At 39.5% G+C, this 18,203-nt stretch overlaps 2 protein-coding genes and 1 non-coding gene across 3 annotated transcripts in view; 2 read left to right on the top strand and 1 right to left on the bottom strand.

Moving 5' to 3' along the window:
• ECT2L (epithelial cell transforming 2 like) overlaps positions 1–11,655 on the bottom strand; it is a 94,440-nt gene extending 82,785 nt beyond the window's left edge. Inside the window, exons 1-2 of the mRNA XM_049788001.1 lie at positions 11,590–11,655; positions 9,978–10,090 (exon numbers count right to left, since the gene is read on the bottom strand). Of these exons, the coding sequence (XP_049643958.1) occupies positions 9,978–10,090; positions 11,590–11,655 (179 nt within the window). The remainder of the gene's footprint in view (positions 1–9,977; positions 10,091–11,589) is intronic.
• The window catches only part of CITED2 (Cbp/p300 interacting transactivator with Glu/Asp rich carboxy-terminal domain 2), a 1,046,546-nt gene that overhangs the window by 617,422 nt on the left and 410,921 nt on the right, over positions 1–18,203 (top strand). The window lies entirely within an intron of this gene.
• Positions 2,839–2,971, top strand: LOC126031932 (small nucleolar RNA SNORA51). Its single transcript, XR_007503739.1, has one exon. It is a non-coding gene; the product is annotated as a small nucleolar RNA SNORA51 (small nucleolar RNA).

Genomic DNA, 18,203 nt, shown 5'->3' with positions numbered 1-18,203 from the left:
TGAAACATGAGAACCTGGAAGAAATGGATAAATTTTTGAACTCTTAGAATCTTCCACAGTTGAATAAGGAGGATGTAGCATATCTAAACACACCCATCACTATTGAGGAAATTAAAACGGTAATCAAATGTCTCCCCAAAAAGAAAAGCCCAGGTCCAGATGGATTCACTAATGAATTCTTTCAAACTTTTCAAGAGGAACTACTACCAATCCTGACCAGGCTCTTTCATGAAATTGAAAAAACAGGAACATTTCCAGACAGCTTCTATGGAGCCAATATCACCTTGATACCAAAACCAGACAGAGATACAGCCAAAAAGAAAATTACAGACCAATATCCTTGATGAATACAGATGCAAAGATCCTCAATAAATTTCTGGCAAATAGAATTCAATACCTTATCAAGAAGATCATTTACTATGATCAAGTAAGTTTCATCCCAGGAATGCAAGGATGGTTTAACATTCATAAATCCATCAACATAATACACAATATAAAAAAGAAGAAAAATAAAAATCACATGATCATATCAATAGACACAGAGAAAGCATTTGATAAGGTTCAACACCCATTCTTGATAAAAACTCAGCAAGATGGGAATGGAAGGAACCTTTCTCAATCTAGTCAAGGCCATTTATCACAAGCCAATGGTAAATATTATCCTCAATGGAGAGAAACTAAAAGCCTTCCCTCTAAACTCTGGTACAAGACAAGGTTGAGCCCTCTGACCACTCCTATTAAAGATACTACTGGAAGTACTTGCTATAGCAATTAGGCAAGAAAAAAGATATCAAGGGAATTCATATAGGAAAGGAAGAAGTCAAGCTCTCACTGTTCGCAGATGACATGATACTGTATTTAGAAAACCCTAAAGATTCTATCAAAAAACTTTTAGAAAAAACAGATGCATATAGCATTGTAGCAGGCTATAAAATTAACACACAGAAATCAATGGCCTTTTTATACACCAATAATGATAGGGAAGAAATGGATATTAAGAAAACAACCCTATTCACATTAATCTCACATAAAATCAAATACCTTGGAGTATACTTGACTAAGGATGTGAAGGACATATACAAAGAAAACTATAAAACCCTGCTACAAGATAGAAGACACACGGAAATGGAAATCCATACCCTGCTCTTGGATTGGCAGGATTAATATCATTAAAATGACACTACTCCCCAAAGTTTTGTACAGATTTAATGTGATCCCTCTAAAGATACCCATGACATTTTTCAAAGAAGTGGATTAAACACTTCTGAAATTCATTTGGAACAATAAACAACCACAAATAGCTAAAGCAATACCTGGGAAAAGGAATATGGGAAGTATTACTTACCCTAACTTTAAACTGTATTACAAAGCAATAGTTATTAAAACAGCATGGTATTGGAATAAAGACATACCCTCAGATCAATGGAACAGGCTTGAGTACTCAGAGAATATTCCCCAGATATACCGTCACCTAATTTTTGATAAAGTGCAAGAAATCCTAAATGGAACAGGGAAGGCCTCTTCAATAAGTGATGTTGGCACAACTAGCCACTTGTAAAAGAGCGAATTTAGGCCTCCAGTTAACATGTACAAAGGTAAAAATCCAAATGGATTAAAGACCTAGATATCAGACCTGAAACCATAAAGTATATAGAACAACAAGTAGGTCAAACACTCCATGACATTGAGACTAAAGGTATCTTTAAAGAGGAAACTGTACTCTCCAAACAAGTGAAAGCAAAAATAAATAAATGGGACTATATTAAGCGGAGAAGCTTCTGCACCTCAAAGGAAATAGTGCCCAGAATACAAGAGCCACCCACTGATTGGGAGAAACTATTCACCCAATACCCATTAGATAAGGGGTTAATATCCAAAATATACAAGGCACTGACAGAACTTTACAAGAAAAAAATCTAAGCCCATCAAAAAATGAGGAGAAGAAATAAACAGACACTTAGACAAAAAAGAAATACAAATGGCTAAAAGGCACATGAAAAAATGCTCCACATCACTAATCATCAGGGAGATGCAAATTAAAACAACTATGCGGTACCATCTCACGCCACAGAGATTGGCACAATCAGGAAAAATGAGAACAAGCAGTGCTGGTGGGGATGTGGAAAGAAAGGAACTCTTATTCACTGCTGGTGGGAATGCCATCTGGTCCAACCTTTGTGGAAAGCGATATGGAGATTTCTACAAAAGCTGGAAGTTGAGCTCCCATACGATCCAGCTATACCACTCCTAGGGATATATCCTAGGAACATAAAAATCCCTTTCTCACACCTATATCCATAGCAGCATAGTTATTTACAATAGCCAGACTCTGGAAACAGCCTAAATACCCCTCAATAGATGAATGGTTAAAGAAACTATGGTGCATATACACAATGGAATATTATGCAGCCATCAGAAGAGATGAAGTCATGAAATTTTCCTATACATGGATGCATATGGAATCTATTATGCTGAGTGTAATAAGTTAGAGGGAGAGAGATAAACACAGAATGGTCTCTCTCATCTATGGGTTTTGAGAAAAATGAAAAACATTTGTGTAATGAATCTCAGAGACAAAATAGAGATCAGTGGAGGGTCCAGTTTCCAACATGAAGCTCACCACAGGGATCGTTTAGTGCAGTCACAGACATAATTACACTGAGAACTATCATAACAAAATGTGACTGAATGAGGGAAGTAGAAAGCCTGTCTAGAGTACAGGCCGGTGTGGGGTAGGGAGGAAGGACACTTGGGATATTGGTCATGGGAAGGTTGAACTGATGAAGGATTATATATATATATTAAAAAATCAAAACAAAAAACAAAAAGAAAAGATAAGGCCACCCAATTCTTACCACAGGCTGTGTTCTTTACACTGACTGTATAGAAAGAGGAGGTACAGTAAATGCACCCCATATACACCTCAACACAGGCCCTTTGCCTGGTCTGTATTGTGAATTGGGGGACAAAAAAAAAAGATTAACAGATGGCCAATTGGCAAATGAAAAAATGTTCATTGTCACCCATGATTAGGGAAGTGCAAATCAAAACAACAGTAAGATATCATCTCACACCAGTGACAATAGCATATTACCATAAAGTTTGAGAACAACTAGGGCTGGCAGGGCTGTTTTAAGAAAGGCACAGTGATCCACTTTTAGTGGGAATGTAGTCTGTGTCAATCTCTATGGAAAGCAATATGGAGATATCTCAAAAATAAAAAAGAGGGAAAAAGAGACAAAATCAATAGTACAGTGGCATGTTCTAAGAAAAGTTTACTTCATAATCCATGTTCTAAAAAATAGTGCAGTGGGTAGGGTATTTGTCTTGCACACAGCTAACTGGGGTTCAGTCCTTGGTATTCCATACATCCCCCCAGCCCGCCAGCAGTGATCCCTAAGCACAAAGCCAAGAGTAAATCTTGAGCACCTCCAGTGTGGCCCAACTTTTCCCCAATATAGTAATACAACTCCCAATGACCCTGCAATGCCACCTCTTGCTATCTACCCCCAAACCACATAAACATTATTTGAAAGGATTGTGCATACCTTTATTCACCACCACATTTAGTACAATAGCTAAGATATACTTGTGCCCAAATGGTACATAAGATGTATTTATGTACCAAATGCCCAACTATAGGATGAATGGTTCAAGAATATGTGGGAATATATACACAATGAAGAATATATACATGATGAAGTTCTATACAGCCCTAAGAAAAGATGAAACCTTTCAATTTGACACAACATGGATGGAACTGGAGGAGATAATGCTGAGTGAAGTCAGTCAGAAGAAAGGGAAAGAGACAGAATCTATTATTCTGTAGATAGTTACAGTGAGATCAGTCTCACTGGTGGGACTTAAAGGAACACAGCAAAGTAGCACTCAAATGAGTAAGAGGCTTGACTTGCCCATGCAGCCTTCCCAGGTTTGATCCTTGGCATCACATATGGCACATATGGCACCATATGTGACCCTGCCAGGAGTAATTCTTGAGAGCTGATCCAGGAAATGCCCTGAGTACAGTTGAGTGTGTGCCTCACCCCCAAAACTTCTTCAAAAGAAGAACACACATGGTTAACAGGCACAAAAAAGTTCATCACTGGATAGAAGAAAAATGCAAGTGTAAACCATAAACTTGTAAATATTTATACTTTCACAAACTAATATTACCTCAGTAAGGAGAAAGAGAGACTTTGGAGTAATCAACAGATTGATGATCAAGAACAACAAAAAAACTTTCACAATATGGGGCTGGAGAGATAGCACTGTGGTAGGGCATTTGCCTTGTATGCAGCCAACCCAGACAGAAGGTGGTTTGATTCCCGTTTTCCCATATGGTTCCCTGAGCTTGAGCAATTTCTGAGTGCAGAGCCAGGAGTAACCCCTGAGCGCTGCTGGGTGTGACCCAAAAACAAAACAAAAACAAAAAAAGTCTACAACAAATGAAAGATTGGTTGAGGTCGGGGCCAGGAACTGATAAACTTCTCCTGAAATCAGTAGTATTGTCTTCAGTAAATGCCCAGTGGAACTCTGAAATAGATAACACATAGGTCTTTGCAGAAAAACAGCCATAAACCCACATCTCAGAGCTGCAGCTATGTGAAAGGGTCAGCTTCACAGCTTCTCAAAATCTTGGAAGAGGGGCCCGGAGAGATAGCACAGCGGTGTTTGCCTTGCAAGCAGCCGATCCAGGACCAAAGGTGGTTGGTTCGAATCCCGGTGTCCTATATGGTCCCCCGTGTCTGCCAGGAGCTATTTCTGAGCAGACAGCAGGAGTAACCTCTGAGCATCACCGGGTGTGGCCCAAAAACCAAAAAAAAAAAAAAAAAAAAAAATCTTGGAAGAGATGGCAAGCCATGCTGATGAATCTCAAAGGTACACAGGTCTTTTGGCTGAAAACTCTCTGAAGTCCTCCCTGCCAAAGCTCCCAGCAGCCATACCCACATCCCATAGCATCTGCCATATAAATGGTACAGCTTCACAGCTTCATGACAAGTCTTGAAAGAGGCAATAAGCTAATGAAGGCCACAAGTATACCAGTCTACAGGCTGAAAACTCTGGGACCACTCTGGGAGACAGAGCAAGATCATCCTAATTGTGCACATCTTAGAGTATCTGAAGGCCATGCACAGCTGCATATGAATAATGAGACAGCAAATTAGATGGGAAAGTATGCTAGAGCAACCCTTAGGAAAAAGAAGATGGGAGGCATCACTTTCACCAACTTTAAATTGTACTGCAAAGCAATAATCATTAAAGCAACCTGGTATTAGAATAGACAGACCCTCAACTCAGCAGAATAAACTTGAGTATTCAGAGAATGTTCCAATTAATCTTTGATAAAAGGGCAAGAAATGCAAAATGGAGCAAGGAAAGCCAACAAGTGATGTTGGGACAATTGGTCAGCCACATGCAAGAAAGCAAACTCTGACCTCCATCATGCACAAAGATCAAATCTAAATGGACTGAAGACCTTGATATCAGACCCGAAACCATAAGGTATATAGAAGGATATGTAGATAAAAACACTTCATGATATTGAGACTAAAGGCATCTTCAAGGAGAAAACATCACTGTCCATACAAGTGGAAGCAGAGATAAACAAATGGGACTAAATTAAGGTAAGAAGCTTCTTCACTTCAAAGGAAACAGTGACTAGGATATAAAGGCCACCCACAGAATGGGAGAAACTATTCACCCAGTACCCATCAGATAAGGTGCTAATATCGAAAATATGCAAGGTACTGACAGAACTTAACAAGAAAAAAACATTGAACCCCATCAAAAAGTGGGGAGAAGAAATGAACAGACAATTCCTTAAAGAAGAAATACAAATGGCCAAAAGACACATGAAAAATGTTCCACTAATCATTAGGGAGATGCAAATCAAAACAACAGTGAGGTACCATCTCATACCACAGAGACACAAAAAATAACAATCAGGGCTGACAGGGATTTGGGGAGAAAGTAACTCATTCATTACTGGTGGGAATGCCGTCTAGTACAATTTTTATGAAAAACAATATGGAGATTCTTAAAAAAAAAACCTGCAAATTGAACTCCCATATGATTCAGCTATACCACTCCTAGAGATATACCCCAGGAACACAAACACACAATACAAAAATACCTTCTGCACACTATGTTCATTGCAGCACTATTTACTATAGCTAGAATCTGGAAACAACCCAGATGCCCAACAACAGGTGAGTGGCTAAAGAAACTGTGGTACTTATACACAATGGAATACTATGCAGTTGTCAGGAAAAATGAAGTCATAAAATTCTCCTATACATGGGTGGACATGGACACTATTATGCTGAGTGAAAAAAGTCAGAAGGAGAGAGAGACACACAGAATAGTCTCACTCATCTACGGGTTTTAAGAAAAATGAAAGACACTATTGTAATAATGCCCAGAGATGAGGGCTGGAAGGACCGGCTCCCCATACAAAATTCACCACAAAGAGTGGTGAGTTCAGTTAGAGAAATAACTAGACTGACAACTATCATGACAATGGTACTGAGTGAGAGAAATAGAATGCCTGTCTCAAATACAGGCAGGGGATGGAAGAGGAGGGTAATTGGGGGGCATTGTTGGTGGGAATATTGCACTGGTAAGGGGGGGTGTCCTTTTATATAACTAAAACCCAACTGCAAACATGTGTGTAATCATGGTGCTTAAATAAAGATATTATTTTTAAAAAAGAGAAAAAATAGGGGCCGGGCGGTGGCGCAAGATGTAAGGTGCCTGCCTTGCCTGCGCTAGCCTTGGACGGACCGCAGTTCGATCCCCCGGCGTCCCATATGGTCCCCTAAGCCAGGAGCAACTTCTGAGCGCATAGCCGGGAGTAACCCCTGAGCGTTACCGGGTGTGGCCCAAAAACCAAAAAAAAAAAAAAAAAAAGAGAAAAAATAGATGGGAAAGTAACGTAGAAGCCCACTAAGCTCAATAAGCAAAACCAGTAGCACAGAAAGTTCAACTAGCAACAAACAGCTCAGTTAAACCTCAGTAACTTTTATGACTTCATTGTGAGATATAACAATTTTCACAAAATTTTTTAATGAACTTGTTTTGTTTTGGGGCCATACCCAATAGCACTCGGGTTACTCCTGGTTCTGCACTAAGGAATCACTCCTGGCAGGCTTGGGAGACCATATAGGATGCTGGGGATTGAACCCGGGTCTGTCACATGCAAGGCAAATGCCCTACCCACGGTAATGTAGCTCTGGCTCCTGAACTATTGTGTGTGTGTGTGTGTGTGTCTGTGTCTGTGTCTGTGTCTGTGTTTGTGTGTTGTTTTGATAGTTCCACTTACTATTTTGTTCTAACAAGCAATATAAAATAAATTATTTTGTGCCTGCCAAGGGGGTAGGTGTTGGGAGTGGTTGGGAGACTGGGACAAGGGTAGAGGAAGGTTACATTGGTGGTGGAAACATAGAATGACTGAAAAAACTGTACTATGAACAACTTTATAAACCATGTATTTAAGTAAAGCTTAAACTAAAAAGAAAAGCAGCTATCAAACACAATTAAGTACTTTCATTGAATAGATGATTTCCATATCTTCGGCCCATACAAAGAGGAATATAGACACCAAACAAAGGAGGCGGTTTCCAGAGACAAAAATGTCATGTCTAATGTTAAGATGGAAAAATACCACACGATCTCTGATGACCTCCAGTGGTAACCAGGAAAATTGCTTCCTTTCTGATCCAGAGACAACGTTGTACAAAGTGATTACAGCTGAGGTTGTAATAAGCCATCATTTTCTGTTTGGTTTTTATTTGGTTTTATTTGGGAGCTACACCCAGCTGTGTGCAGGGCTTACTCCTGGCTCTGTACTCAAAGATCATTCCTGGAAGTGCTGTAGTGCCAGGATCACTCTCAGGTCAGCTAAGTGAAAGCTGTAAGTGTCACTGTCTGGCTTCTGAGCTATTTTATTTTTATTTTGAAACACATGAAGCTGAAGAGAGGAAAAGTCAGCAAACTCTTAAGAAGTTCCTTCCCCAAGCCTGCCCGAACTGACCCCTGAGCACAACAGATATAAACCAACCAACACACATATATATAACTAAATAAAACAATCCAATTTGGAGGCTGGAGAGATGGTACAGCAGGTAGGATTCTTGCCTTGCATGCAGCCAGGTTGGGTTCATCCCTAAGACCTTATATGGGCAGTGATCCCTGATAGGAGCACTCTTGGATAGTGAGCACTATGGGATATAGCCCGTATATAAACCAAGTTAAAATAAAACAATTCAGTTTGGGGACTCAGTGATAATTCTATGGCAAATTGATTGCTAATCAGGCATAAGACCAAGAATGTGACCTCTGGTCCCACCCTGCATGACAGCCAGCATTTTGGAATGCTCTTTGGAATCCTCAGCATTCACAAGGCATTCGGTCTTGGACACTCCACAATTAAAGTGTAAAACACCTCTCTAGAACTAAGTGTAATCCTCAGCAAAAACAGCAAGCAACAATGGAGAAAGGAAGGGAAGAGGAAAATAATATAAGCAAGCTTGATCTTGCACAAAGCTCTAGTGCTTTTTGGTAATAGAGACTGCATCAGATCAGAGACTAGCTTTTCCCCTGACTTCACCACCAGGCTGAAGGAAAGCAATTTCCACCAAGAGATGCCAAGCCATTCCTCCAAACAAGCCCTAGAGGACAGAGTTCACATTCATCTCCAGTCTCCCCGGCAAAGCTGAGAAGTCCTAGCTCCCTGCCCTTTGCCGAAAGATTCAGTGAGTGGACAATATCCTCAAAGAGAATTCTATCAATCTACTCATGGTTAGCTTCAGGCTACCAGAAATCTCATTTACTTGAGCTTGAAGTCTGAAACCCCATCTTTACAAGCCCCTGCCATCAGCCTGGCTGGATTCATCAACCAAGTCCAAGTATGCTGGATAACTCTCTAGAATATTTTGACCCTCCACACATCAAAATCATTTCTGACATTTATCTGGCAAATGCTACTACCTACTCTGCTAATAATGAAAGTCTGATATTTGTTATGCTGATTAGTGTTGTATCTGGCAAGAATGAAGACAATGGTGACCTTTGCAGTACAATATGAGCTAATCACGCCTAGTGTATTTGTTCGTGGTCAGACATTAGCTGAGCCTGTGTTGTTTCCGCTCATGTGTCCATATGCCCACATGTCTCCAGCAGTTACAGACCCAGACAGAAAGGTTCAGAAGAACAAGAGCTCATCAGTGATTAGTAACCACCATGGATTAGTCATTTCCATCTTCCAGGCTCCTACATATTGCTACCACTGTCACTTGTCAGCTGAGTTTTTTTTATTTGAAACTTTATTGAAGTATTGTGGTTTACAAAGTTGATCATTATGCAGTTGTTGCAGGCATTCAATGTCCCCCCACCAATCCTACCATGAATATGACCTCTATCCATCTTTGTCCCCAATTTCCCACCCCACCCCAGGCAGCCCATTAGCAAGCACAAAATAATTTATTTTATACTGCTTGTTACTACAATATGGTAAGTGGAACTATCAAAAAATAGTTTAATGGGGCCGGAGAGATAGCTTGGAGATGAGGCGTTAGTACATCTAAGTTTGTGATATAACTTTGTACATCGATACTAACTACAAATTTAAACACTATTGTAACCCTATTATCAATACTATAATAAAAATTAGAAAAACAGTAAAAACCACTGAACAACCCCAAGGGACATGTTAATGGTAAGAACCCCAAAATCTTCTCCTACTTGCAAGGAGAAAAGAAAGAAGGTCCTAGAAGAGGCTACAAATAAAACTTAAAATATTAACTGCTTCTTTTTTTTCCCTAGGAAAGAAAAAGGAATCCTTAAAGAGAATGCAAACATCTTTATCGGAATCCTTAAAGAGAATGCAAACATCTTTATCTGTTTTTGTTTTTGTTTTTTTTTTTTTTTTTTTACCTTAAGCACCAAAGACCATTACATTATGAGGCTACATTTACCTTATTTGGGATTTATTGCATCGTAAGAAAATTGTGAATAAGAATTCTTGACGCTGCTTGTTGGTCCAAAGGTCAAACCAGTGACTTATAAGAACAACTCTTTCCTGAAAGAGCTATAAGGGAGAGAAAAGACATTTGCTTGTGTAGTTCAATTTAATATTTGTCGCCAAGCAATTTGATCACCCTATAGTTAATATTTGCAGAGCACGCTACAGTTCACAGAGCCATTTCACTTAGGTTCTTAGGGTTTCCTCCTGTATATTACACTGCTTTTCTCTGGAGCAACAGACAAGCCAGAGCTTGTTGGGTGGACTAGAGGAACAGGCTGGGGGAGGTAAGATCTAATTACAAGGGTGGAGGCAAGAAAAGCAGGTTTGGAAAATAAGGAAATCCTGTCCCGGCTCTTGTTTCAGCCTGAGCTTAAGCAGCCTTGGGAAACAGATTCCAAATATTTCATCTTGGAAAACACCCTCGAGCTCCATTGGATTCACTGTAAAACAAGGCCAGTGGGAGGTGCTGTCACTAACCCACCAGCTGACTCTGCAGCCCCTGCCAGTCCATGAACACTGCAAAACAGCCACTCTTAAGATTTGTCTCTCTAGAGAAGCTAGACACTTAGGAACAGTGTCCTGCCAGATCTATCTGAGTTTCCATCCTGTGTTGCTCAGCACAGACAGACTCACTGTCCCCATAAACAGCCAGACCTGGGCAAGCTCCCAGGTCCCCTGCATTCTCTCTTTCACTGTGTCAGAGCCTACCTCCTCCAACCCCTCCTGTCGGCTGGGCAACTGTCTGATAACCATCCCAGGCTACACAACAGTGCTAGGCCATTGGGAAACAGAGCACAAGAAGGGAGACCAAGGAACATACAGAGAATTCGACATTATTAATCACGGCGTACACCAAAAACTCCACCAAATTGGGTTCAGGGAAAGGTGATCCTGATGGCCCCACAGTATTAGGTTGCTGTATGGGAAGAATGGAGGAGAGGAGGGGAGGGGAGGGGAATGGAGGGGAGGGAGGAGGGGAGGAGAGGGGAAAAGAAATACCTAAAGCAGCCCCTTTATATCTTTTCAGGCAGGTTTCTGTTTTTGCTCCCTGATGGAACAAAATGAAGGGAAGGAAATATTTTTTTGTTTTGTTTTGGGGTCACACACAACAGTGTTCAAGGGTTACTCCTGGCTCTGTGCTCAGAAATCGCTCCTGGCAGGCTCAGGAGCCCATATGGGATGCCAGGGGTTGAACCCAGGTCTGTCCCTGGTCATCTACATGCAAGGCAAATGCCCTCCCGCTGTGCTATCGGGGAAGGAAATCTTCAAGCTCTCTCAAGATAGGATTTGAGTTTAGGATTGACAAGAGTACCTCTTTGGGGCAGTTGGAGGGCAACAACCTATCCATGCAAAAAAACTCCCTTAAAAAGCTGGAGTGGCCATATTAATATCAGATGACACAAACTTTAGACTTAGAAAAGTTATAAGGGACAAAGATGGACATTTTATAATTATCAGAAAAACTATAGAGTGAACTAAGATCCAGTAAAAAAAAAAAAAAAGGTCCAGTAAATTCTACAAATAAAACATGTTTGATTTAAGAATGTCAAATTGACACTTACCTGTCTGTTTAATGACTTGTTACAAAAAGGTGTCCAGGCACTGAATCTGGTGTGGAAGCTCTCCATCTCCAAGGCTTTTCTGGAAGAATCCGCAGCTGTCATGTCATCAAGTTAATTTCTTCCAGGGCTAGGAACTAGCGATCCAACTAGTTTGAATAGGCCTAAATTATTCACCTTGGTTTAAATGCAACTATAAATATATATATATATATACACATATGTACACATATACACATACATATCCATTGTATCAGTGTGGTATTTCTTTTTTTTTTTTTTTCGGTTTTTGGGTCACACCAGGCAGCGAACAGGGGTTACTCCTGGCTCTATGCTCAGAAATCGCTCCTGGCAGGGTCGGGGGACCTATGGGATGCCAGGATTTGAACCACCGTCCTTCTGCATGAAAGGCAAACACTTTACCTCCATGCTATCTCTTTGGTCCCTCAGTATGGTATTTCTAAGAATTATAGCATCACAGCAATTCACGTATATTATTGATAAATATAATTATAGCTAATATAGCTATCCTCACAAATGATAACCCACACTAAGATACTTGGGGAATTTATAAACTTTAAATCATTATACCTTAATATCCTCATCCACTTATACCAAATCAAAGACCTGTTTTTGTTTTTGACTCTGTGGAAAATAACTTAGTATTTAGAATGATTTTTTTTAAGAACCATGAATACTGACTTTTTTCTTTTCCCAGAAAGCAAGAATTCAAATGGTTCAAAGACAGCAGTCCTTCTGCCTATTTAGAGAATTTAAAAAAATCTCAAATCAAACTCCTAACCCTTATAAATCAAAGCCTCTGTGGATCAAGAATTCAGGCACTGTCCAGTGGTGTGTCATACCAGGGCTCCCGTAATGCAATACAAATGTGGGTGTCTTAAACCATGACCATGTGTTTTTCTCACAGTCCCGGAGATTAGAAGTCCAAGATAAAGATGATTTCACAGCTGGTTTCCAGGAATAGCTCACTTCAGTCACTGTATGCTCACAAAATCTTTCTTCTGTACTTACATGGATAAGGGGAGAGACAGAGAGAAGGGGGAGATAACTTTGTGTTTCTAACCCAGGAAGAGGGATTTCCTTTTTCTGCCAGAGGCCAAGTGGGTATTTATTACCTCATTCACAGGCCATACAATACAGGAAGACCACCACAAGTATCAGAATCTGCTTCTTTTTTTTTTTTTTTTTTTTGGTTTTTTTGGGCCACACCCGGTGACGCTCAGGGGTTACTCCTGGCTATGCGCTCAGAAGTCGCTCCTGGCTTGGGGGACCATATGGGATGCCGGGGGATCGAACCGCGGTCCATCCTAGGCCAGCGCAGGCAAGGCAGGCACCTTACCTCCAGCGCCACCGCCCGGCCCCAGAATCTGCTTCTTAAAAGTCTTTCTCTGGTGGGAACAGGAGAGATAGTATAGCAGGCAGGCTGTTTGACTTCCAGTGGCTGACCATGGTTCAATCTCCAGCATCTTATATGGTCCCCCAGAACTCACCAGGAGTGATTCCTTATAGCAAGGCCAGGAGCAACCACTGAGTACTTCTGGATGCAGTTGCTTCAAAAATGTGTCATTTGCAATAACATCAAACACTATTAAATACTGAAATACACACACACACACACACACACACACACACACACGCGTGCACGCACGCAGAGTCCTTTTGTTGCTATTATTATTTTAGGTGTTCAGGGCAAACTACAGGATGTGTGATCAGTAGTCAGTCCAGACACTGCTGGAGGCCCATATCCAGTGTTGAGGAAGAAACCTGATTGATCATGTAGAAGACAAGAGCCTTAATATCTGTACTATTTATCCAGTCTGATAAATACCAATTTTATTTTAAAAAATAATAAAAGTTAGGGACCAGATAGATAGTACAGTGAGCAGGGCACTTGCTTTGCTCATGGTTAACCTGGGTTTCAGTCCCCACTATTCCATATGTTCCCTGAGCCCAGCCAGGAGTGATCCTTGAGCACAGATCCAGGAGTAGCCCGTGGGCTCAGTCTGGGAGAATGAAGGGAGGAGGCATGTTTCTAGATGTCAAGGTTGACAAAGCTGTAGAAATAAGAGAGTGAGGTATTAGTCTGACCTCTAAACTAAGGGAATGGGGGGTAAAAGTCCACAACAGACTCATGTGTACATGAACATTTAATAGATGACAAAAAAGAGAGAAACATACTTTTCCATTTATTGAAGGCAGAGAGGCAGAGTAGCGTTTAAAAAAGTGAACCACTGCCTCTATCATATATAAACTCAGTAATTATCTATGCATAAAATTAGTTACATATAGTTTATGGATCCCCAGAAATAACACTTTTTTAAATGACTGGTGTCAAAAAGATAGACTTTGGAGCAATCTTAAAAAGAAAAAAGTCTTTAGCCCCTTTAGCTAGAGATTCTTCTATTACTAGAGGTTTTTTCTTGTTTTGTTTTGTTTTCAATTTTATTTCAGGCAACATAGTTTACAAAACTATTAAACTGAGGTTTCATGCATAATATATTTCATGACCACACTCACAGAGTGTCTGCTTTCCTTCACCATTTCCTCATTACACACACACACACACCCCAATCCCCCTTTTTCTTAAGCTTCCAGCTGAAGACCAGTTCTCAGTTTCTATTGTCTTGGGCATTTGTTATTCCCCACTATATTTCTATCTATCCTGCACATAAGATAGATCGTTATCTATCTCTCTTTTTGGCTAATTTCACTCAACATGATATTCTTCAGATGCTCCTACATAGCAGTAACTTGTATTATTTCATTTTTTCTTAAAGTTGTATTCTATTGTGTCTGTGTGCCAGGTTTTTTTTATCAACTCATCTGTTCTTGGGCACATGGGTTTTCCCAGATTTTGACTATTCTGAGTGAACACCAGTGAACTGAATACAATGTTTGCTGTGGGCTTGTGATAAATGCCTTCAAATATGCTGAGAAAAGTTCTTCAATCCCCACTTTATTGAGTGTTTTTAATTTATTTATTGAGTATTTTAATGCTTTTGTTTTATTATAAAATTTATTTTATTTTATTGAGCATTTTGTGAATATTGTATCTTGTCAAATGCTTTCTTTGTATATACTGATATGATCTCTTATTTTCCTTGTATTGATATATTCAATCATCGTTGCAGCCTGGTGAATCCTACTTGGTCATGGTGTATGATCTTTATGATGTATTGTTGTTGGTCTTGCTGGTTATTGTTGGTTTTAATAATTTGTTTAATTTGTTGAAGACCGATGTTCATTAGAAAGAGGCATCTGTAGTTTTTTGTTTTGTTTTTTTTGGGGGGGAGGCACACCTGGTGACACTTGCATCTGTAGTTTTAATTGTTTGTGATGTCTCTATCTGCTTTTAGTATCAGGGTAATAGTTGCCTGTTTGGGAGGATTCTGTTTGGAAGGACTCCTGCTTCTTCAACATTCTGAAGTGGCCTGAATAGGATTGAGATTTTTTTAAAGGTCCTAAATTTTATTCTCTTTTCTTCCTGAAGGCACAGCAGCCCAGAGTCACTTGCTACACCCTCCAACATAGAAACAGTGCAGCTCCACAAATGATTCTAATCAAACTGCCAGAACACCAGATCATCCCAGTTCCATAGATCCTGAACCACACAGCTGTAAACATGGCTCCACTGTACCTCCAAATTCCATAGTATTGCCAACCCAGTAGAATCACAGCAAAACTAAGTGGTATAGAAAACCACACGATCAATTAGCAAAAAACAATAATGCAGAAAGCTTCGCTAGCAGTAACCAGCCTGGTAAATCCTTAGACAATGACTTTGGTTATACCATTGTGAGAGATAACAATTTCACTCATTAATTTTATTGATCTGAGTATTGATAATTTCATTTGTCTTTGTGTTATAACAAAACAATATGAAATCAATTCGTTTATACCTGCTAAAGAAGCAGGCTGGGGTGGTGGACATGAAACAGGACAGTGGTGGAGGAAAGGTCACATTGATGGTGGGATTTGTGTTGGAACATTTAATGACTGAAACAACTGGATTACAAATAACTTGGTGTTACTTATTTTATTATTGTTATTATTTTATTTTATTAATTAATATTATTTATTATGGTGTTATAATAAAAAATTTTAAATACAAACATACAAATTTTAAGATAGATCAAAGCAAAATAATTCATTAATTAAAAAAAGAGAAGCTGCTAAATTGTTCTAGTTCCACAGCTTCTAGAGTACACAGCTACATATGCAGCCTGCACTACCTGCAAATTTTACAGTACTGACAGCCTAGTAGGTTCACAATATATTAGATGGGAAAGTTGCATAGAAGCCCCCACTAACCTCACTGAGAAAACAAACAGTAAAACTGAAGGTTCAGCTAGCACCAAACAGTTCAGTAAGTTCTCAAACAATGACTTTAGTAATTTCATTGTTAGATATATGTTGTAACAAGCAGTGATGCAAACTATTTTGTGCCTCTCATGGGGAAAACTTGGAGAGGTAGTTGGGAAACTGGGGACATTAGTGGAAGGAAGGCCACACTAATTGGTATGCTCAGAACTAGATACCTGAAACAACCGTTTCATGAAGGACTTTGTAAATTATGGTGTTTAAATAAAGTTTCAAGCATTTATTTTAAATAAAAAGATTTGATATTTTAAGACACAATTGAACAACTGCTTGTCAGTAAAATTCTTGATTCAGATATGCCTACATTTCCAAACAGCCCCCTGGAGCTCGAGATTTCAAAGAAAGAGGGAACAGTTTGGCCTAGAAGGGCTGAAAAAACTTTATACACAGAAGAACCTGAGGATAAGAAACATTTGCAGAAGCTTTTAATCTTACTACACTTTATCAAGTAGAAATAATAAATCAGTACTTTAGGATATATTGGGATGGGGAAGATGGGTTAAGCATTTTGCACATGGTCAGGTATGACCCCTGGAGTCCCCTATGTTCTCCTGTGCATTGCTAGTGGGTAACTCCTAAGCACCACAGTGTGTGGCTAAAAAAATTATATATATATATATTATATATTGTATATACATATTGTATTATACATATGCCATTTGGAATAATTTTATTTTATTTTTTAGGTTCTGAGATAAAAACAATGCTGCTCAGAACTTATTTTTGGCGGTGCACAGGGGACCCTCTGTGCTGCTGGGGATAAAAACAGTTACATACAAGATTGGGTTAGTTGCATACAAGTGTCTTAGCCACAATACTATGTCTGGCCAATTAACTGAATTAATTTATTTGGTTTTGGGGCCTCTTTGGCTTAATCAGGCTGTATACAGGTGTCTATATGTGGTGCTGGGGATGGAACGGGTCAAATCCCTAAGCCTTACACTCTTGCCAGCTATTGAAACAGTTTTAAAAATAGTACAGAAGAATAAACTTCAGGTTTAGATAAATGTCCTGCCCTCCCCCTCCCCCACAACCTTTTTTTTCTTTACCAGTATTGAAGCTTCATAAGTTCTTTAAGCTCTGAACCAGGATTTCCTCATGTGTAAAGGAAGGTAATGATGTGTCTTGGCAAAATACAATATAAGAATGTATTGTGCCGATAAAATATCTTGGTAATGTGGGAAATTAAACACCTACTTCTGAATCAACATGAAATGAAAGCAAATGCTGAGTTTCCTAAGACACACAGCTATTATGTGAAATCCCTCCAAGAGTCCACAGAGGGGATTTTTATTTAGCAAGTACTCAAAGTTGTTATTTTCTTCTGTGCTAAGTAATTATAAAAGTACATAAAGAATGAAGCAATGCAGGCAGCAGTCATACTGCTATTGGGTTACATATATGAGCACAGCATATCATCTATAGACATAAAGAAAATCTAAATTTTCAGATTATTTTCACTCTCAATGTCTAAATTCTCTGACTAGTTATTTGACTAGTCAAAGAAAAATGACGTGTTGGCAAGTAGTACTTCTTTAAATAGAAAGATATTTTTTTAGATATTTTACATTTCTCCAGATCAGAATTTCATGACATATTATTAGGTCTTTCCCAGTAAAACAAGGTCTGTGTTTTGATATGTTTAAGAAATGGTGGAACAAAGTCAAACATGTTTCTGAAAGGTAGAATGGCTAGAACATTTAGTAAGATGATGTTCATGTGAATGTCTAAAGGGAGGCACTCCCTCTGTTTATTGTTTTTGGAATCTCTCATACTATATGCTGATCATATAATCTGGTTATCCGAGTGGGTATCTAATGATATGTGAAGTTGTGCCAAGACTTAAAACAACAAAAATTGGGGCCAAAGAGATAGTACAGAATGTAAGGTACTTGTCTTGTAGTAATGACCCTGGTTTAGTTCCCAGCACTGCATATGGTCCTCCAAGCACTGTCAAGCGTGATCCCTGAGCACAGAGCCAAAAATAAACCTTGAGCACACTAGGTGTGGTTCAGACACAGACCCCTCCAAATTTGCAGGCTCAGTGTTGGGTATTTCAAGCAGAACTTAACCGAATCCTCTGGCTAATTGCCCCTCACAATCCAGAGTCAGCAAGGTGCTGGGGAAGGAGCTACTTACAAGCCCATGTATCATGGAAGTGGTTGCTGGCAAGACTCAATCCCTTACAGACTGTCTTAACGAGGGTCCTGGATCTT

This window comes from Suncus etruscus, chromosome 15 (genome assembly GCF_024139225.1).
Source record: "Suncus etruscus isolate mSunEtr1 chromosome 15, mSunEtr1.pri.cur, whole genome shotgun sequence".
Lineage (NCBI taxonomy): Eukaryota > Metazoa > Chordata > Mammalia > Eulipotyphla > Soricidae > Suncus > Suncus etruscus.
The sequence above is the reverse complement of the archived record's forward strand: the minus strand, read 5'-3'. Positions and strand labels throughout refer to the sequence as shown.